Consider the following 24,274-nt stretch of genomic DNA (forward strand, 5'->3'; position numbering starts at 1 on the left):
CTTCCTCAAAGAAGTGTCCCTGAGTGCGCATTAGTCCCATCCTCCAGTCCCATTCCACCACTTCTCTTTTTTCTTTCTCCATGGCCCTTATCAAGGTCTTGTTCATTTAATTGTTTAATACCTGATTGCCATCCTTAATTATATAATATAAATTCCCTAAGATCTTAACCACTTGCTCATGCTACTGGAAACTGAACCGGGGCATTCACACATTACATTTTCAATTTCAGAATTCATATTTCAGCAGACCTCTATTCCCAGCAGACCTCACAAAATTTAGGACAAAATGGTATAACAGTAATAAGAGAAGCAATTTCCCTTAAAAATCTCTAGTCTGTATGCAAACAAGCAGACAAAAGTGCATTTGTTTTACATGTCCCTGCCTCTTGCTATAGCTCCACCTATACACAGTCTGACAATTTTAAGAACTTCTTGAAATGATGTTGCTAACCTTTTTTGATATCAGAGAGATTATTCATTATGAATTTATACCAACTGGACAAACAGTTAACCAAGTTTACTATTTGGAAATGCTGAAAAGGCTGCATGAAAAAGTTAGACAACCCGAACTTTTTGCCAACAATTCATGGCTCTTGCATCACAACAATGTACCAGCTTACATGGTGCTGTCTGTGAGGGAGTTTTTAGCCAGTAAACAAATAACTGTTTCGGAACACCCTCTCAACTCACCTGATCTGGCCCCCAATGACTTCTTTCTTTACCTGAAGATAAAGAAAATATTGAAAGGAAGACATTTTGATGACATTCAGGACATCAGGAGTAATACGACAACAACTCTGATGGTCATTCCAGGAAAAGAGTTCCAAAATTGCTTTGAAGGGTGGACTAGGAGCTGGTGTCAGTGCATAGCTTCCCAAGGGGGAGTACTTCAAAGGTGACTGTAGTGATATTCAGCAATGAGGGGTGTAGCATTTTTTCTAGGATGAATTCCTGAACTTCATTGTCAGACCTCATATGCTTTTGGCAAGAGTGGGCTTCACTGACTGAATTTACTGCCTCTCGCAACATTCACTCATTAATGCTTTGTTTCCAGGTTTTCACTCTCAACAGTCTAATGAATTTCTTTCATTAAACAATACTAGTAAGTAGCAAAGTACTAAATACATAATAATTTTGTTATCTTCCTGACTATACTCTTTTGAAACATTCTTCCTATTTCTAGTGTCTCCACTTATTTTTCTGGCTCTTTTTTCTTATTCTTACATTATATGGGAGGGAGTTCCCCTGGTGTAATGCTTAGATCTCTAGCTCCCTCATTCAGTTATCAGTTAGCATTCTAATCCAGTTCCATAGTTTCAATATGACCTTTATAGGAAAGACTTATAAATTCATTTGTCTAACACACTGCATAGTATTTGTACAGGGACTGATAGCATTAACTGTTTTGACTCTCAGCTCAGCTGCAGCATTGCTGTATGCAAGCAAAGATTTTGTGTCGCCTCCCTAAACATCTATGTTCTCATCTGCAGAAAGAGGAATAATAAGGTTTCCTATATCTGTGGATGGTCCTACTAAAATATACAGTTAATTTATATTGTTATTATCTGAGTGGTTGACACAAATAGACAAGCATTCAACAAATATTTACAAAAGAGTCATTATTTCTATTTTTCCTGCTGGTTTTAGCTAAGTTGTTCCACCCTCCAGGAAACTTTCCCTGATCTCCTTAAATAGTCAGGCAATGCCCTTGTAGCTCCCAAGGGCTGACTTTCCTACCCCTGTCATAGCACTATCAAATCTCTATTTTATTCATCAATAGTACAGATGATCTACTGTAATATCAATAACTTGACTGCATCAATCAACGACTGTGTTGATAAATGCCTGGAGGGCAGGCAGATACTATGTCTTGTTTGTGTTTATATTTCTAGTGCTTAATATAAATTAAATAATTGACATAAAGTCAAAGTAAAGGTCCAGGCTAGGATTCCAACCCAAGCCTGCTACCAATACTGCACTCACTCTTCATATACTATATGGACCCAGGTACAATGTTTACATTTCTCTGACTTCAGTGACAGTTACATGCTTACTCCATATGCCAGATTATAAACTCCAGGGGTTGGCTGGTCAAGCAATCTAGCTTCTGATTGGGGTTCATTAACAACCTTTTTCTCTGATCCAGGGATGAGTCAATACCCAGTAATCACAGGTAATGGGCTCTGGCTGTGTGACAGTACCACTGAAAGGATGTGGGCCTGTTAGGAGTGTGTCATACTTGCTAAGAATTTCATCCTGCTGAGCTCAGAACAGAATCAATCTTTGGCTTTACAATGAATGTGGGATACTGCAAAATTACAAAACCTTTTAATACTTATTGAAATGAAGTAGGTTCTATAAAACCTGCAGAGATTTTCTTACCTCTGAAGAGTAATGATTACCCTTTCATTCACCATCTTAAGTGATACCCCGAAGCTAAAGAAATAGCAAAACAAGAATTGCAGTTTTCAAAAACTGCCAGCAGAAATTGGTTTGTCCGTATTTTTTAACTCAAAAGATCTTACATGGACTCTTTTTCTTCTTCGTTTATAAGGTCTTTTTTTTTTTTTTCTCAATTGTTTCCCTTCTGTAATTCATGTTGAGAATAGCATTTCTCCAATTTATAGCTCCATGGTTTAAACAATATGATCAAGAAAATTGCACCCATTAATGAAAAAAATCTTTAGAATGCAAGACTCCCCAAAATTTTATACCCTTAACTACATGAATATTAAAAAGACTTAAAAAGCTAGTTATATCAGAATCATAAAAGACCCTGAATAGCCACGGCAAACTTGAGAAATGAAAAGCTAGTTATATTACAAAGAAAACATGCATTAGGGAAAAAATTAGCTGAAATTATAATAGGGTTATTGTTAGAGCCATAAGGAAATAATGATAGCATTCTAATAGTCACCCTATTTAAGAACGTCTTATACAATATTTCTTATAAGTATCCATTCATAATTTGAAGGCATTTATGTAAACTATCAGTAACATTATTTAATTATTCTATCTGCTTGTCATCTTTTATTAGGATGAAATATGTTTCCATATAACTTTCCTGCATTGATAATAAGCTGAGTCAAAACCTATACCCTTTTTCAAATAGTGTTTCTTAAAATATTTGAATATCAGGATTATTCTCCCTTTAGTACTTTTCTACTCTGGGTATCATGGCATTCTTAGTATGCTTACACCTGTGTCTGAATAATAATAATACTCAGAAAAATAACACTCATAAATAAAAAGAATACTTAAATAACTCTGAATAGGTTTATGCAGCCAGAAAAACAAAATGCTACAGAAGACAATAAAACAATCTATGGCATTGGAAATCTTTAAGGCAAGGAAAAGAAATGTGATAAGGTAAAATTACTTTGTTTGCAAACCAATCATCTTTAAATGGTGTTTCATAAAAGGTCTTTAGGTTTATTCATTTTAATTTAAAAAATCTTGGCTTGCTGTTTTTAAAAAGATGAGTTTGCAAATATTTTCATGAGGTGTTTATGTAAGAGATCTCATCTGCCATCTGGTGGCAAGACCCTCAAATTACAAGAAAAGTATTGGACATGAAGAGTTCAACTTGAGAGTTCACCTTGACAATTTAAACATGTAATTTGAAATGCACATGATAGGCATACTATGAAAGCAAAAGGTACAGAGTAGGCTAAACTTACAAATTGATCAAATGTAGCTCAAATTTTGTGAAAAATAATAGAAAGGGGAAGAGTGAACAAAAAAACAGAGTTAAAATACAAGTAGTAAATATTATTATACTCATTTGGGCAAACTTCTTTAACTTGTAATTTCTGAAACAAAGTTAAATTAGTTTGTTCAACAACAAAGGCCCCCAGAACTCTTCAGATGGAGGAATGGTCATTATTTTGTCTTATTTAAAAAAGACAAAATTTCAAGAATTCAAACTCCTGTGCTTTATTTATCTTCAGGGTTCTCTAAGTGTAGCCCTGGGGTCAGCAGCATCACGTGGCAGTTATTAGAGATGCAGATTCTCAGGACTAACCCAGACCTAATAAATCAGAAACTCTGGGAGTGGGACCCAGCAATTTGTGTTTTAACAAGGCCTCCAGGTGATTTTGATGCCTGCTAAAGTTTAGTTTAGTTTATATTGGGTTGTCAGAAAAGTCACAACGTCTTTTTTCTGTTTTTCAATGCAAAACTGCGTCATGACTTTTCTGACAACTCAATATATTCTGAGTGTACTCATATAAGTTTGTAGTAGGTGATTTAGACAGATGAAAAGCTCCAGGACACATATTGGTGGTTTTAATTTACCTTCTTGTTTAAATCTATCTTCTCATTTTACAAATCAGAACCCAGGAATTAAACCTTAACTTTTTTTTTTCTTTTTTTGATGATGCAGCACAAAACCTTAACTTTCTATTGTCCATTTTGTTGACAGGGGGTAGAACTGGAACCAGTCCTTGACACTACAGCTTTTGCTCCATGCTTATTCCTTGTTCTCCATGCCTTGAATTATTTTCTTTCTCTGCAAATGGTCATCCACTATAGTTATCAAGATCAAGCTTTCAATTCTTCATGGATTAATTCTATCCTAATACGATCAATTACTCTGTCTTTTTCCCTGACATTTTCTAAAATCATCAGGGGACAAAATTAAATGACCTTAAAGTAAGTAAATATGGATTTCATGGGATAAGTGTTTCCAAGTCTATAAACAAGCTCTCAATTATCCTGTCATCTGGAATAGATTAAACAAGAAAAATGACCACAAGGCTGTCTTTCATAGGACGTTTCAGTTAAATATATCTCACTTGTGCATTTAGTTTTTGTAATGGAATTTATTTTCAAGTAAAAAATCTCAATATTAAAAGCAGTTTAAAGTGAGATTTTTCTGGTTGAAGGAGGGGATCTATAAAGCTTTTCATGCAGCCTTTTCTTCCAGAGACAATGTCTTTGGAACCCAAGTTTTTGCACATTCAATTCTGAAAACTTTGACCTAAAAACATTTTCTTTTCTGGGCCTCTTTGTGTGTATTTCAGATAGATTTACAAGGCTTACTACAAACAGAAAGTATTTTTTGCTTAGGCAGAATAATCAACCAGTAAACTGAATAATAGAAGAAACATGAAATTTCTCAGATGTTGAGTAGAAAGATTCAGGCTGCATTCTACATGTGAAGCCACATTCCTTCAGCCTGGAAGGCTCCCTGATCCTTCTTTGTTCATTTAGCAACTTTTATTCATTCTTGAAAACCCCACAAAACTCTATTTCTTTTGTAAAGGCTCCACCACAGAAACTCAATCTTTCTACTGCCATAATTTTTACCTTGAACAGGTTTCTAACATTACATGATATCCGAACATTTTACTGAAATTATTTGCCTACATCCTTATTCATCCTTGAGTGAAATCATAACCTCTCATTCATCTTTCTATTTCCAACACCAAATATAGGTGTTGCATGTGATAGATACTCAATAAATATGTATTTAACTAATCAGAACTATAGAGGAAAGTGAAGGCAATTATTTATGTAAAATGGTTTTAGGACTCAAAGAAAAAACCATCTGATTAGACTTGGGGCAAATGCATTTTTGTTCTTAATAATCCAAATTTCAATGTCCTGCTTTATTGTGAGCATATAGAGAAGTTTACAAAATAATCTTGATTTTTGAAATACTTTTGAAACATTCCCTTTCCAATCAATGTTTGTATTGACTTATTTGATTATACTTTTAGCCTAACAAGGCTACAGATAAATCATACTGTCTGGATAGTAGTCTGATCATTTGCTGTTACATAGAAATATATCGAAATATGAACTTACAGCTAATTTGGGAAAAACTTCCCTCTGAGATAAACTGAACTCTTAGGAAACCATTTCAATGAAAGCTTGAACTCAAACAATTATCTATTAATATACACAGATCTTATGCTTAAAGTAACTGATATACTCATAATTAGTAAAAACAGTCAATTTTCATCAGCAAGCAAAATAAATAAAAGTATGTATTTGACCAAATAGCAATCACAGAAATAATGAGATATAAAGCTACTATACAGTAATATTACCACATAAAGGCAGTGTTTCGATATCACACAAATTTCCATAATGGTATCAAATTTTACTCAAAGAAAATGCTTTGAAGCACTTCAAGTTAAAAAGAGAAACAACCATTCCACCATCACACATCTGCACAAATACATAACATGCAATTCTTCAGTGAAAACACCATATTGCATTAAAACATATCCACATATCCACTTGACCATAAAAAGACTGGAACTGCCACACTTTAATCTAGTGATAATTATATTTCTACAAATTAACAATTCTTCTCATCCTTCTTGATCAAATTCAATTCAAATTAGTGACAATTTAAATATTGCAAGAAAGGAGAGATAATTAAGAATAAGTATAATCGGATAGGTTGTTTCAGATGTTTAAAAGAAATAATGAATTAAAAAAGATGATGGATTATTATAATAAAATGAATTAATAAGAACTTAATACTGAGCATTATATTTATAGGCTTTGTATATCATTAGAAGTGTTCAAATATATCCTTTGATCTCAAAACAACACTTTGTGTTGTGATTTCCATCCATGCGCCGGCCGAGTGGCACGATGGTTAAGAACTGGCTTGGGATGCCACAGGACCCCGGTTCGGATCCCACATATGAGGTCCAGTGACACTGCCCTCTTCAGCTAAGATGCTGAACAACAGCTCAACCTGAAGCTGGGCTGCCATGAGTCACCAGCGACAGCATAGGCTGCAGCCCTTGCTGCAGTGGGTTGCCATGGGCTACCATGTGTAGCCAGCAGCCAGCGTGAGCCAGCAGCCTCAGTGAGTGGCCATCCAGAAACCGGCAACTGATCTGCCTCCCCCGGGAAGAGCGCAATGATGGTGCCAACTTGGGCCAGTGAAGCAACGTCCTCCACAACTAGACTGAAGAACAAAAGGACAGCAACTTGTCTGTTCCCCTTCCCCCAATTCCCCAGCACTGTTCCCATCCCCAATTCCCCAATTTCCCCAATAAAAATCTTTAAAAAAAATGTGTATTTCACAATAAAAACAATTAAAAAATATATTATGCATGAAATAACTCACTGTAGAGAACCTTAGCCATTTAATGATAAACAGTGTTATCTCTAGTACTTCTTCTACCTAAAGACTTTCTGAAATGTACCTACATGCTTAGTACTTGTTTATTCAATGTAAAAATTGTAATAGTTGATTGTGTGTTATCTAAAGATCTCAATGTCCCATTCAAGCTAACTACATGACAGAGCTGATTAAGTTAAATTAGCCCTTAAGAAAGAAACACAGAGTAAGAGAGAGAGAGAGAGAACATGACTCAGGCAAAGCAAGTTTATTAAAAGCTTAGTATGTAAATGTGAGTTTATTATTATTGTTAGTTGCACAACTTCTTTTTGTTTTTAAATTGGGGAATTGGGGCAGGGGAACAATGTTGGGGAATTGGGGAGGGGAACCAGCCAACTTGTTGTTCTTCAATCTTCATTGTGGAGGGCACCAGTCACCATCTGGCTGCCCGTCAGCAGCTCATGGTCTCTAAGCTCCAGGTGCTGAGTTACAATCTTAGTTGTGGGTGGGCGTAACCACCATCCCATGTGGGAGTCGAAACAACAGCCTTGTTGTTAAGAGCACATGCTCTATCCACCGAGCCATCTGGGTGGCAGCTCAGCTCAAGTTGCAGGCAGGTGTAGCCCACCATGGAACAGGCAGTCTTGTTAGGAGCACATGCTCTCACCAGTTGAGCCATCCTGCCACCTGTTGGCAGCTCAGCAGCAGCTCAGCTTGGGTGCAGGGTCACTGGCCCAAGTGGGAATTGACCCGGCGGCCCTATTGCTCAGAGCTCCCACTCTTAAGCTAACTCTTAACCAACTGAGCCATTCAGCCAGCCCCATACAAATTTTTTAACAGTTACAATCAATGATATATAATGATTATATTTTCTCAAAATCACCTAAGAATTCTAGTCAAATCAAAAAGTCCAATATGAGCAATAGAATATCTTCCTTATTGTTATCTGCCTTTCCCTTAATATTTCTTTCCTTAGACAATAGATGTTTTTATTAATTTATAAACATTGCTAAATGTTAGTTTGATGACCACACAAAAACTCACTTTAGACATTTTCTCTACTCAGTGTATCGTACCCAACATTGAACATGAAAGACCTGAATTCTAACCAGTGCTAATTACTGAATTTGGATTGGGAAGAAAGGAAGAAAAACTCTTTGTCTCAACTTACTCACCTAGAACACAAAATCAATGCCCACCCTGCCTCCAAAACAAGGTTTTCCAGAGAAATTGAAATAAATAACATATGTCAAAAAGGAGATGTAAATGTTGAGATACTATAAACATAAAGTGAAATTCTTGTTAACAACATTATCCCATTTTAATTCTAAAGAAAATGAAATATCTAATAATTATCAAAGCAACTTCAGATTCTTCTGTTTCAAAATTATGATCTAATGATTTTCTATGTAGAGGGTTTTCTATGTAGAGAAATAAATACCTCAGTTACATACAGTGACTCTTCCAAAGGAGATAAAAGTATAACGATTATAGCAAAATAATCAAGTATCAATATTCTAATTATAATGCCAATACAGAGTTGATCAATTTTTTTCACGATTAGTTTTACACCCACACACTCACACCCACCCCCCACACACACGCACACTCACACGCACACTCACACACACACATTTTTCTTAGTTAGTCTTACACGCCATGTTAATTTCTATGAAAGCCATAATATATATATATATATATATATATATATATATATAACCTTGTTCTTCCAGCAATGGCCTCTTTCTTCCCCTGGGCTCCTCTCTCCTCGCCAATGAGACTGAACTTCACCTCTTCCATGACGACTCCTCCAATTATTCTTCACTGAAACTGATCTCTAACAGTTCCAATGCATTTTTTAAAAAATAATAACTTAGAAATGTATTACCTAGTTGTTGCCTAATTGCTTCAGATCGGTTATTTGTATCTAATTTCAAAATACTCTGAGTATCATAATTATATTTTAATTCCTTTAACCATGTCAGTGGTCCATGCATGTATTAGTCACAACTGTTAACACATGTAATTAAAAATTGTATCAAATAAAGGAGAGGCAAAGAGAATAAAAAGTTCAAAAACAAAATGTGCTGGTGTGGATTTTCCATCATAGAGAAAAGAGAGGTGTGAGACATGAAGATGTATTTTGGATTCTAGGGGGAAAAAGTTAATCAAACCGTATTATAGTCTGGATTACATATTTCTTGCACCTCTCAACTTATCTCTACTTCCTGCCCCAATCACAGCCTTTTGAATAATAATTTCACTCCCTTAATCCAGAGATAGGAGTAAAGATACTGTACACAATAGAGAGAGAAACTTTAGATTCATAATTCCTTTGAACTAAAAGACTGTATTCATTCATCTTGATATCCTCATATATAGATTCTTTTTGCTAAGCTCAATAAATACATGTTGAATGAATAAAAGGATAAATGGATAAATATATGGAAAGATAGATGACAATGTCAAGTATTCATTAATCTATATTTGTATTGACAAACCCAGTTCCTGGGCCAACAAAGACAAGACCAACCATAGTTATGTAGGTCACAATAACTATGAGAATACCATATATTTTACTGCCTACCTTCCAATTGGAAACAGATCCCACTTGGAATGTACAAAATCCTGTGCTGGGCGCATAGTTGTAACTCAGTAATGCTTGTTGATGAGCTCTAAGCATAGCTGCTTCATCTCCCTCACACTTTTTTTTCTCTTCTTTTAAAAATTAAAATACAGTTTTCTATTTCAAAAAGTAAGTTGTAACATGAAAATTTAGCTCTCTTAGTCTTAAATTTGTTTTATATTTCCAACTCCCTTTAAATACTTTAATGTAATCATTGTATTTCTAAAACATGGAAATATTATTTTCCTGAAAACACTTTTCCCTGAAGTGTTCACATTGGATTTTATGGGTAAATACTTTCTCTACTATCTCTGGTGGTTAGTATAAATATTGTCATTTTAATACAAGCTGAAATCTTAAAATCATTTCCTTAAAGAAAACTATTTAGATTCAAATTTCAAACAAAAGTTGGAATATGTGCAGTTGATATGTAAGGTTTCCATAGTATGATTTCAAGTACTTTTAATATAGATTAAACTTAAATTTTAGTCAAAGCACAATGTAACATATAAGCCAAATAGCAATAAAAAACATTTTTGATAATTTGGAGAAAAGTAAATATGCTTTAATGGTATACTTTTGTAAGTAGTTCTTTAATTTTGACAGAAAGTTATTTACTCTTGATAGTAAGATATTTTGACACACATTATTTTAAAAAAGGTCACCATGAAAACAATTAATTATATTCTTAACCTCATTTTGAATTCTCTAAGCTATGAATTAGGAACTAAGGATGTCATAATCTCAACAGCACTCTATGTTTATATTACTGAGAGAGAAAAAAACATAGTAAACTACAGGGCATATTTCGTTCTTATTTGGCATCTACAGGTGCGTGCATGCATGTGATACATTGTGACAATACTGTGCATGTGATTCTGTATTCTATTTTCACCTAACATTTTATTCCAAGCATGTTCTAATGTCATTAATTTTTTTCAAAAGATCAGTTTAGTGGCTTTATGTCACTAAGCAGATGTAAAATAATTTCTCTAAACACATACCTACTTTTCTGCAGCTATTTAGTGGCTATTCAATAGTTTGCCCTAATAAATTATGTTGCAATAAAAAAATAAATGCTCTTCAAAAACCTCATAGTCATGATTTCAATTTTACCTCACTTAAATATCAGCGTGGTTTATGGTTATGAAAAATAAAAATTTTTTCACAAGAAAATAAAAAATAAGCTAAAATTCTGATTCATAGCTGAGTACAGACTAAAGAGAGAATAAGAATGCTGTCAGAGTTGTAACCAGCGCCCGTACACAAATAGATCCAACAGTTTCTGCAATACACCCAAATAGAATTGATGGAGAAAAATCCTAGCATGAAAAGTAGTGCCAAAGAAATGAACAAAAACAACAAACTAGGGTTTTTTTTTATTCCCTTAATTATGAGTTCCCCTAATCATTGAAAATATTAATGATACATTTAAAGTAACTTGGCTTTTTTTTTTGCATGAAAATCACAACAATACATTTTCATAGTCTACTCAATATCCTAGATATAATTCATCAGGATGAGCCTGCCAGGAGCATTTATAAAAAAAAACAAACTGTATCATTTGTCCAGAACATCCCTAAAAGCAGTTATTAGGATGCTTATCATTTGAAGATCACAAATCTCCAGACTTTCGCTTTTTATTTGTATATTTTCTTACCTCTTTTTTTGCCCTTACCATTTTTACCTTTCCTTTTTTCATATTTTTGCTTATTTAATTTTCACGATGCTTCTATCTATAAGAACAATTACTCCCAGATTAGATGAAGAAACTAACCCTCAGAAGATTTACAAAATTGCTGAAAGGCCCTTGCTTGTCTCATTTTCCTATTTCAATATGTCATACTGTCACACATCATTTAAAGATAACAGGTTTAGATATTGACGTTGGAATATCATGTGGGAGGGGCACTCAATTAGTTCCAACATGAGTCCAATGAGAAAACAATTAAATCCAGAACCTCGCACATTATCATTTATCCCAGCTAGCCCTTTTTCAAAAGAAGTGTGCAACAATTCACATGCTGGATGGACATTGGGAAGGGCAGGCTTATAGAGATCAGAAAAAACATCTGTACACACTATGAGAAAAAGAACTGAAATGAACCCTCCACTGATTGTGGATCATGTGGACCTACCTTTATGTATCAAACAAAATATAATAGCTTATCTCATTTGCTAACTAAACTATTTATTGAGCACTAGTTGAGTCTAGGCAGGGTGCAGATTGCTGGGGAATATAAATGTGAATGTGACACAAGTCCTGTTCCTCAGGGTTTACTGTCTCTTAGAGCAGAGTGCTCTAACAGAGATGTCGTTATAGCCAGTTGGGAAGTATTGGCCACTGGTCTACAATGGGATAGGTTTAACTGAGAGTAAGAATTTAGAAACTCTTATAGCAATTTGACATTGCTACAAGATCCAAACACATGATAAATGACTGCTCTCACTAAGCAGGTTAACTAGTGGATAAGCCAGTGACAAACTAGCTATCTATACATAGTATAACCTCATTACATGTTTTATAATGTAACATTAGCGTTCCCACTGTAGATCAGATGCGTTTAAAACCCAGAATCTATTTTTGATCAAAAATTAATTTAAATGATCTATACCAGGGTCGGCAAACTGTGGCTCAGGAGCCACATATGGCTCTTAGGGTACGTTCCATCTCAACAGTTTTCCGACCTCTGGAACACCCAATCCTGTCCCTCACAACAATTTAAAAATTATTTGAGAGCCATAAATATATTTTTACACAATCACCATTATGTGAATAATATCCTTAAAAAATTTTTTTTAAATGAAACTATGCTAACTTTTTTTTCATTTTCAATTTTACTTCAGAGCCAAATGTAGTACCCAAAGAGCGACACGTGGCTCATGAGCTGCAGTTTGCTGACCCCTGGCAGCTCTTCCATCTCAAAAGTTTGCCGACCCCTGATCTATACACAACAGGATAAAGTTTGAAATTGGCCACTGGTAAAGGGTTGAAGGAAAGTTTTATTTATTTATTTATTTATTTATTTATTTATTTATTTATTTATTTATTTATTTATTTATTATTGTTAGTTTCAGGTGTACAGAACAATGCAATAGTTACCCTTTTCACCCTCACAAAGTAACAACCCCCCTCCCCTCATCTATTGCCCTCCCACCCCCGATATCATGCTTATCTATTACAATTCCATTGAATCTATTCCCACTAAGTTTTAAAATACAGTATCACTTGATTCATTTTGGATAAAAACTTCAAATGACTATCCTAAGATTACTAAAATTGCTTTACAATCTCTTCTTCAATTACTATCATTCTTATTTTGAAGATGATTTCTTCTCTACCAGGAGTATTATTAAAATAAAATATAGAAGCAGTCTAGATATATGTTATCCTCTATAAGCAGTTCTATCATCAATCTAACCTTAGACTAAACTAGAAGGGAACAAACTCATTTATTACATTAAAACCTTTAAATATTGATATTCTAGTTCCTGTTCAAAATCTGAGAATAAGCATTTAATATGAATAATCACTACTTCTCTCAATATTTGTTTAATTCTGACAGGAAAAAAAATTTATGAGGATAATGACAATCTTATTTAATTGCCTGTATACATTCTCTCAAAGTAATATATGAAATTCCTTTCTTTTATTCCAATAATATGTTTTCACTTATATTTTTTAAATTTAATTTTAGATCTGTTGAATACAGTAAGGCAAAATAGGAGTTGGATTTGGAATATTTATTGTTTTATTTCTCTAATAATTTATTTTTATTGTATTTTTCAAAAGTATTGATTCATGCCAAATTGGAAATAAAAATAAATGAATAAAATTAAAAGATAGTTTTGCACAATAGTTTTGGAAGCACTCTTTTGAAAGAGATCAGGCATGTGATTATAATTGAAGTAGAAATTTCTATGAGAGAATCAAATTCTAGAGTTTAGAGGAAGATGATGTTCCTCAGAGCTGGCAGGGGAAAAAAAAAAAGTAATTGGCTTTGCACCTGGGCAAGTTCCAAGTGGGATAAAATGTGGGCTTCAGATTGGGGAAGGGATTCTAGGTAGAGCAAATAATGTGGCAGAGTCACAGGGACAAGAAAACTTTGGAACTTGTAAGGAATACCGAGTAGTTCAATGTGGCTGCAATGCAATGTAAAGCAGAATAGTAGAAAAAAAGCTAAGCTTGATTCTGAGAGACTTAGAATGCAAAGAAAGGGGTTTGGAATTTATTCCATTGGCAAAGGGGTTCCTCTCTGATGTTTTCTGAGAAGAGCATTAATGGTTTCTAGCTGGGCCTTAGAAAGTTGTATTTGATAGGAGACTGCTTGAAAAATTAGAAACCCATGAGACTAAAAAAGGGGAAAGCAATTTTCTTCTTAATTAGCTATAAAACTCAAGTAAACATACACAATTGTTGAAGAAATCTTAGTAAAAGGGAATAGACAAAAAGAAAAACAATTGAGGTCAAAATCCAACCACCTGGAAATACTAGTACACAATACAGCAAAGTGATATCACATACTATTAACCCTTTTGAACACACCTTTATTCGCTTTTGAAATCATGGACATGACAATAAATATGCTTATACATTTTTCTTTCAGTGACTATATAAATAACCATTATATGGATATACCTGGGGAGATAAAGACATTATTTCAATATTCAAGATGAAAGTATTAATATCAATAAGCTCTGCAATGATGACATGCCAAAGAGGTAGTTTATATGTGTGTTAGATATTCAGAACGGCATCTCAGAGTGAAACAATGAAAGAGGGCAGGTTTTATACTTACACATAGTCATTAAAGCAGGCTCTACCTCTTATCAGCTGTGTCTTTGGACAAGTATTTTGATTAAATCTCAGTTTTCTGGGGTTATTAATTTTGACTTTACATGCTATCATATGAATTATGTATATAAAGCATCTAGCACCAAGCCTAACATAGAAGGCACTCAATTAATGTTAGATCTTTCTCTGATGATCAACTGATCATCAAATGTATGTGGGGAGATGAATAATTTTAAAGAAGATAGATTTCCAGGTGTCAAGGTGATATAACTAGGAAGAAGGTACTATAAAAATGGAGATTTGACCTTATGAGCAGATGTGGGGGAAGACAGTTAAGCCAACCATGAACATGAGTGCCTATCCAAGTCCACAGTGACCTTCATAAGTGAAGCTTGCAAATAGGCTTAGCTTTGACTCCTTCAAGAGACTTATATACTAAGAAAACCTGGTGAGACAACTCATAAAGAAAAAGCTCACATTTTGCATTTAGATACAATCTGAGATAAGGAGGCCAAGGTTACACAGTCTATTCATATAGATCCCACTGTGTTTCCTGGCTATGTAAGGAATATGTAAATAGGCCAAGTAGCGAGCGATTTCCAGGAAGGTGATCTAGGTTGGATAAGAGGAATAAATGAGCAAAAATCTATACTCTGACTGGAAAAGCAACCCCGTGCACACAATCTGCTGACAGTGAGTCAATTCCTTCAATGGTATTGATAGAGACAGCATGTTTCTGAGAGCTTCGATTATATTTAATTCTGTTCAAAGGGTTTTTTATATGTCAAATTATTCTATAAATTGTATAGATCCTAGGTTTAATATTATTATATTACCCAGAATATAATAATAACATTGCAGCTTTTTCCCAGGATATTATCTCAAGATTACAATTTTACCAATACATGTGAAGTTGACCAAAACATGTGAAGAAATTACTAAAAACTGATTAAAATGATTGACTCAAAATACATTATTTTGGTACCTTGCAAAGCATTAAAGTAGACTGTGTGTCCTAGATATTGAAATGGCATAATTTAGCATGCAGTCCACTGCTTAAGTATCCATCCAGTCCTTTGGCATTTCAATATCAAAGTGCCGGTTGTATACACAGGAGTAAATGTCTCTTTAAATAATCCAAGCTAACCTGAGAAGGGAGGTGAGGTCATGATTTTTTCTTGCTTTCCAAAGTCAAAGACCACAAGTTTCTATAATTTGGCCAAAATCATGGTGAATAAAACAGAATATTATTCAGCATTTCAAATCTAATGACTCACATTTTTCACCATTTTTTTTGTCATCAACAGAAAATACTGCTAGCAAGTAAAAAGATGATTTACAAAATTACTCTAGCACATTAGAGTGATTTGTGAGAGATCTGTGTATTAGAACAATGTTTGGTAATGATACTTCTTTTTTATTAGCCATCTTTAGTCATAGTTTTCATCTGAAATAATCATAGTGCAAAGGCAACAATACGGCAAGTCCCAAATTTATGAACAATTCAAAATGAAAATACACAAATAAATTAATAAAATTCATATTTGCTTTATCCATAATACCATCACTATGATACATACACATTTTCCTGCTAATTTCAGCTGAAACTTGAGTTTATGGAAAAAAATAACACACGACTTCTATTAAATGTATTCATTCATTTATTCAAAAAAACAAAACTTGAGTGCCTGCTGATCTCCGGGAACTGTCTAATGCTAAGTAAACAGTATGATTTGGCCCCTGCCCTCATGAATTAGGTTACCTTCTTTTACAGCTTCTTTAAATCACCATTTAATTTGCAGGCATAAATGCACTTAATTAAAATATTAGAGAAGAAAGAATGGACCATAAGAGAGATAATCATTATTAGATAAAAGGCAAAGCTCCTTTTATCATCATCAAATAATCTACTCTAAACCTTGAAAACAAGTAAAGATATTTTGTCTAAATAAATTGAAGGGCAAAGCTTAACAGCTCTCTGACCACAGTGATTAGTATGGTCAGGCAAAGTGAAATATTCAAAGAATGAAAACCTGACTTTTTTATCACCAACACATTTCTTCTGACTGGATTACCCAATCAATCCCCTATGTTCTTTCATTAAGTCAAACCAAAGTCCAGGCAGCCACTCAATGGTTTTAATTTGGGTTATTTTAATCTAAATCCTTTTTTAAACTCTTTGAAAATCATAAAATCAGAAATAACCTCAGGAAAGCTGAGGTAGTTTCTTTCCCAGGACAGAAAAAGATGTCATTTCTGTCATTTCAACTTTGCAATGTCTCCCTAGTTTCTAGTATTCAGGATTAAAAGAGAAAAACTACCAAAAGAAAAAGAAAACTAATTTGATTGTCAAATTGCATTTACATATGCAGGCTCCCTAAATCTATACCTTATACCAAGAAGAATAATCCAGAGAAATGATAAAGATATAACACATGTTCAAAGTCACATAATGAATAATGATCATGAGGAAACTGCTGATGCTGAAAAATCCATCTAATGTTTGGAGGGTATTTCTATTGATGACCTATCCTAGGAATTTGTTTTCTCACACATAAGCCAAGATATTCATTTTTAATTAAATGGCGTATGTAATCTTTGAAGAATAATGTCTATTAAGATGTTAACTACAGATACAATTATTTACTTTAATATTAATTATGCACAACCCAAAATAAATATAAAAAGGTATACACGTACCATTGATCCATCGAGCTTCTGGATCATGAAGCACAAAGTCATCCCTGAAGAGGTCTTCCAAAGACAATCTGGTTTCTGATGAATTTGTGAGTTCATCTAAAACAGAATAAATCTTTGATTAGACACTTATTTCTTGTTTGTTTTTAAAACTAATAAGTCATAAAATTTGGAATGTTTTGGTTCCAAAATATGTTAACTAGACAAAATTCTAAAGTGACTGTTTTGACAAGGCTTTTGACATTTGAAGTTTGTATCATAAAATTTTTTCAGTAAATTAATTTTTATTAAAAATGTGTTGATCCGGTGCAAATTTGATAGGTCAATATCTTGTTACATAGTGGAATATAATACAAAAATAGCTAAGAATTCCCAGTGCACGTTGTGCCCCCAAAGGCACATTTTTCACTCTTTAATCATCATCTAGCCCATCACTTTCCCAAATCACTTCAACATATTCTCTTTAATGATAAATTTACAGTATTGTTGTAAACATCTTATCTGAGAGACTTGAGGGCCCCAAATACATTAGATTAAAAAAAACAAATTCCCAACTCATAAGGAACTTCACCAAATAAACAGAATAAATACCAAGTCCCACTAAACAATTACCACTCAACAAATACTAAGCAGATTTAAGAGCACATGTGAATGAAAAACACATATTTATATTAGTCTCTGACATATGAACTAGGTGTACTCCTCTTTTAAATTCCAAAATCTAAGACATGGAAGGACAACACAGTTTAAGTACCAAAATTTGGCATAGCAAACACACTTTTAGATGCAAGAGGCTATAGATGAGTTAGCAATATTTTGTTTTCTTTGCAAAATAATAGCATTGTTTATTTACTGTGTAAAATCACCTTCGTGATCTTTCAGCTCTGACCTTCACTCTGGTTGAAAATAAAATGTCAAAGTTATATACTAACCTCATTAGATATTGTTTTTTAAAGGTTCAGCACTTACTACAGCAAGAGCTTTGTTTCTTTTAGCTGAAAAGCCGGGGCAAAGAATCAGTAACTTCAAATGCTATTTCCTTTAACATGAATCAACCATGTATTTAAGTCACAAAACAATTGCTAAGGATCAACTGAAAAAAATATTACTAGTGAAAATAGTGAGAATTGTTTGATTTCTAGCCTAGTATAAGACATTATGATTATATAGAGATTTACAAAACAAAATGTTCCATTTGACAGTCTGATACATCAAAATTTGAACTTCATTCATTTAATACTGAAACCTTTCATTTTCAAGGTATTAAGTGAAGCATCGTAAGGTGCTGGAGACATTATCTATGCCCTGCCCTTAGGGACTCACACTTGTAAAGCAGGAAAGAATAAGATAGATGTCAGAATAAGGATACAGAATGCTGTAAGAGTTCAGAGAAATAAAGGGAAATATCTTGCAAAAGTAATCCAAAAAAGCCTTAGTTCAAAATAAAAGACAAACTCTTATCTATTGTTGTGGGAATAAAAAACAGTACAGGCACTTTGGTAGGCAACTTGACAGTTTTTTATAAAACTAAACATACACTCCAGCAACTAGACTCCTTGGTATTTACCCAAATGAGCTGAAAATGTATGACCACACAAAAACCTGCACATGGATATTTATAGCAGCCTTATTCATAATTGCCAAAACGTGAAGGCAACCAAGATGTCCTTCAGTAGGTGAATGGATCAACTGTGGTCCATCCAGACAGTGCAGTCTTATGCGGTGATAAAAAGAAATGAGTTATCAACCATGAAAAGACATGGAGGAACCTTAAATGCCTATTACTAAGTGGAAGTGGCCAAATTGAAGAGGCTATGCACTATATGACTCCAACTATTCGACATTCTGAAAAAGGCAAACTACAGATACACTAAAAATATCAGCAGTTGTAATGGTGAATACATGTCATGATACATTTGTCCAAACCTGTAGAATATACAACAGCAAGAGTGAACCCTAAGGTAAGGTTATGGACCTTGGGTGATAATGTGTCAGTGTAGGTTCCTCAATTGTAACAAATGTATCACTCTGGTGTGGGATGTTCATAGGGGGAGGTCTTGCCTTGTGTGAGGGCAAGGGGCGAATGGAAAATTCTCTGTATCTTCAGCTCAATTTTTCTGTGAACCTAAAGCTCCTCTAGAAAATAAAGTCTATTAAAATTTTAAAAGTTAAATGACTGGGATTTACAGGCTTCAAAACACAGAGAAAGGGAATAGCAGGGACAAAAGAAGAGCATTTTAGAGATCATCATGAGTAAAATTGTTTGACAAACCAAAAGAGACTTGATTCTAAAATTCATTTTCTGTCATAGGAGTTTGGGATTTTAATCAAATGAACTAATTTTACTAGGGTTTCAGAAATATATTTATTCTATGAGTATCTCAAAAAGAGCAAATTTTGGTATAGATAAATTTCAAATATTTTAATTTCCCAAAGTGTACATAAAATGCACCATCATTTTGCCTAATCCAACCCCTTCAATTCTTAGAGAATTATATTTCACCATCTCTGTTTGAAATACATTTATTTATTTGACCCAATGAAATTTATATACATACAGGTGAGAGGTGGGAGTCTAACTTTATTTCAGTGGGAGAGATTATGCTATCACAATCCATTACATAAATGATACTTATCTACTAAATTGAAAAATTAACTGCATGTATTACATATAAATATACTTTATACAAGTATATCTGTTTCTCTTCCAAATTTTTTTTCTCTTCCTACATAAATTGTACATACTGCTTTTATTTTTACTGTATCTTTTAGGCAGATGTAAATATAGAAATACTTTTCAAGGCAAATGTACCACACTAAACAATATTATTTTCAAATATTTTTTCAAAATATATTTTGGTAATTCTGTAACATTTGTTCTTTCTTTGATCTTTTATATGTTATTTATTATATATGTATACATATATAATTTAGAATAAGAATATATATAAGTATACATGCATGTGCAGTTAATGATTACATTATTCACCATATCAGATTTTCTAAAAAATTCCAATAGTAATTGAATCTTTCATTTTTCTGCATATCCAATTATAGCATCTAAAATTAAAGATTTTCAGGCAATTGCAAATTCACATGCAGTTGTGAGCATTAGATCCTTTATACTCTTCATGATATTCCCTCAATAACATGTAACATCTCGCATAATCATATCAGAAAAAGAAACTGACATTAAACTCTCCATCTACTTTATTCAAACTTCACCAATTGTACATGTATTTATTTGTATATGCCTGTGCATGTGTGTGTGTGTGTTTAGTTCTGTGTACTGGTATCAATAAGACGAGCACCAGTTAAGGACAGAAAGGCTTCGTCACCAGGATCTCCGGTGCAGCCCTTTTCCTATCATAGCCTCCCTCTACAACACTTGGCAACCACTAATCTATTTTCCATCTCTATCATTTTGTAATTTCCAGAATGCTATGTATATGATTTTGTACAGTATGTAAACTTTTGAGATTGGCATTTTTCACTCAGTGTAATTCCCTTTGGGATCTAAATTGTTGAGTGTATCAATTCTCTGTTCCTTTGTTATTGCTTAGCAATAATATTCCAAGGTATGAATGTAGCACAGTTTGTTGAACAAGTCACCTGTTGCAGGACATCTGGGTTATCAATTATAGTTTTGGGTTATTATGAATAAAGCTGCTATCAACATTTTTTATAGGTTTTTGTATGAACACAAATTTTCCTTTCTTTGGGATGTCAAAGTATGCAATTGCTGGGTCACATAGTAAGCGCATGTTCAGTTTTGTAAGAGAATATCATATGCTTTTCTAGAGTAGTTTTACAATTTTAAATTCTCACCAGCAATGGATAAGTAGTCCAGTTTCTCTGTATTCTTGCCAGAATTTGGTGTTGTTTTAAAAAATTAAGCTATTCTGATATTCATGTAATGATATCTCATTATGGTTTTAATTTCCATTTCCCTAATAGTTAACAAACATCTTTTAATGTGTGTATTTGTGATCTGTATATCCGCTTCAGTGAAATGTCTGCTCATGGCACTTGCCCATTTTCTAATTGGATTGTTTCTGTTTGTGTGTTTGTTTAAATTCTGAGTTTGGAGATTTCTTTATCTAGTCTAGGTACAAATAATTTATTATACACAAGTATGTCAATTTAAAATTTCCTCAAAAAATCAACTATAGTAATGTTTAAAAAGTTAAATGAAGAATAAACTCAAATATGAAGACTTAAAAATAAAATAAAATAAAATAAAATTTCCTCCAAGTCTCTGCCTTGTCTTTTCATTCTTTTAAAAAAGAATTTTGCAGAGAAAACATTTGTAATAAATGAGGTCCAGTGCATCAATTTTTCCTTTTATAAATCACGCTTTTACTGTCAAGACTAAGAATGCTTCACCTAATCCTATGTCCTGAAGATTTTTTTCTATATTTTTTTCTAAAAGAGTTGTGTTATATTTTACATTTAAGTCCCTGATCCATTTTGACTTACTTTTTTGGTATATAGTGCGATGGTTAATTAAAGGTTCATATTTTATTTTATTTTATTTTATTTTATTTTATTTTATTTTATTGCCTATTGGATGCTCAATTGCTCCAGCACATTTTGTAGAAAACCACATATTCATTTTAGTGAATTATTTCATCAACTTGAATGTCAAAAACAATGTTGAATAATAATAGTGATAGTATATTTCTTCTATTATGGCAGCATCTTCAATATGTCCTTATTTAATATTTATCATAATTTTTGGTAAGGAATCTTTATCATGCTTTGGTAATTTGTGTTTATTTCTGTGTCACTTAGAATTTTTATTAGAAATTACTATGTTATAATATACTTCCATAATTTGCTCTTTTATATAAACATATTTTCCCCTCTAATGTGTTGATATAAAAATTGTATAAATAAAATTTTCTGTTTCCAACCACCCTGTATTTATATAACAAAATCCAACTGATCATGGTGAAATATGGTTATTTTTACACTGCTAGATTAATGTGCTAAATGTTTATTTAGATATTTAGATCTGTGTTGATGAGTGAAATTACATAGTCCATATTTTTTTCACTTTGCATTACATTGATCAGTTAACATTTTTATATTTTTTATTAAACATTTTTAAACTTTCATTTATTTTCTGTTATCTGGAATAGTTTAGTAATTTTAATAATAAGGATTTTTTCTTCTACTCCAATTGCCCCTAGAACTTATTTTAAAATCAACCCTCAAGGTAATTTAAATTATTGTAATTAAATATGCCCTTTAAACAATAATCAGACACAGATATATGTCACTAAAGGATTAATTTCTTTGGTTTCATTCATTACTGAGAGATTGAACTATATACTTTATTCCTTTTACTTTTTTCCTTCTTTCTTTCATTGTTCTTTTCTTCAGCTGTTAGGCACTCTCCCTGAGGTCTCTTGAATTTTTCAGTCCTAAAATAAAGACTTCTTCCTTCTACATATAATGAATATTTAAGCTTTGCTTTTAATAGCCTCTGAAGCTGGCTTCTTTCCCACATCCCCCTTTATCTCCAAGTCTCATCATAATCTTTCTGGATGTTCATCTTTTGTAATCCTCCCTTTTCCAAATGCCCCTCCTAAACTCTACTGGTTGTTAATATCCTCATTTCACAGGAAAAAACTTAGGCTCAGCAAAGTTAAACATCGCGAGTTAGTAAGAAGCAGGACCAATATTGGAACCTACATCTCCCTGACAAATTAAGCTATACTGTCTCTCAAAATGTTCTTACTCTTCATTCTCTTTAATACTCTGTTAATTGGATTTTTTTAAAAAACAAGACAATATACAATATTAAAAATGATATTTTAAGAATAGTCTTATTTCTTTTAGCCAGAGAACTCATCTTCCAATTCAAATTACACTCCTCAGTGTTCCTTCTCCAGACCTTAGTAGCATCCAATTCTGCTCCAACTTGCCCATGAAGGTACAATTGCCACAGTCTTTCTCTTTTCTGAAATACAGCAATGTCACAGTATTCACTAAAGAGTGGGGATTTTGTCTGTTTTCTTCGAGAAAACTATCGAGAACATGCCAGCCTAAAATTCCAGATTTACCCTGTGATCACTGTGCACATTATTAATATAAGAACTTCAGTAGCACATCCTATCATATCTTACCATTGAGCACTTACGACCCACATTACAACCTTACTTCTCAGAAACTTAATTTATATTAGAATCACCTGGAGAAATCTTACTATTTGATACATTTTAATAATTGTCTCTGTGCAAGGTCAGACAATTAAGTTCACGAGGTTGCCAACGTGTGCTTACATTGGCAGCACTGTACAAGCAGTTCAGTAAAGTTTCATAACCTTGGTATGTCAGTGTCTCACAGCTGTGTTCGTGTTGATGTGTGGTGGTGTCTTGCTGAGTGGCATTAATTATTGCGTGTTTCTGTGTGCCATTGAAAGAATGTCTGAGCTTGAATTAGAGCAATGAACAAACATTAAATTTCTTGTTAAACTTAGCAAGAGTGGAAGTGAAATCAGGGACATGTTAGTCCAAATTTATGGTGATAATGCCATGAAAAAAAAAAACAATGTACAAATGGATTAAATGTTTGTCTAAGGGGAGAGAACATGTCACTGATGAAGAGAGGTCAGGGCGGCCAGTAACAAGCAGAAATGATGAAAACATTGCAAAATGTACTCAAATTGTGCATCAAAACTGTCGGCTGACTGTGAGAAGCATTGCAGACCAAATAAAAATTGATAGAGAAACAGTTAGAAAAATCTTAACTGAAAATCTTGGCATGAGAAAGGTGTGTGCAGAAATGGTCCTGAAGGAGCTCACTGATGAACAAAAGCAAAGGAGAGTCAAAGTTTGCCAAGGCCTTTTGGAGAGGTAAGACGATGTTTTGGGCCATGTTATCACTGGTGATGAAAGATCGGGGTACCAATACGACCTTGAAACAAGGTGTCAAAGTGCACAATGGAAGTCAGCCAATTCTCCATGATCAAAAAAGTTCTGTCAGTCCAAATCAAGAGTCAAAATGATGTTTTTAAACTTTTTTGATATCAGAGGGATTATTCATTATGAATTTATAC

General features: G+C 33.4%; 1 protein-coding gene across 1 annotated transcript in view; it reads right to left on the reverse strand.

Annotated features, from left to right (window-relative positions):
• The window catches only part of DPP10 (dipeptidyl peptidase like 10), a 521,286-nt gene that overhangs the window by 476,696 nt on the left and 20,316 nt on the right, over positions 1-24,274 (reverse strand). The window contains exon 2 of the mRNA XM_019626422.1: positions 17,212-17,307. Coding sequence (XP_019481967.1) covers positions 17,212-17,307 — 96 coding nt within the window. The remainder of the gene's footprint in view (positions 1-17,211; positions 17,308-24,274) is intronic.

Source organism: Hipposideros armiger, unplaced genomic scaffold, assembly GCF_001890085.2.
Source record: "Hipposideros armiger isolate ML-2016 unplaced genomic scaffold, ASM189008v1 scaffold_676, whole genome shotgun sequence".
NCBI lineage: Eukaryota > Metazoa > Chordata > Mammalia > Chiroptera > Hipposideridae > Hipposideros > Hipposideros armiger.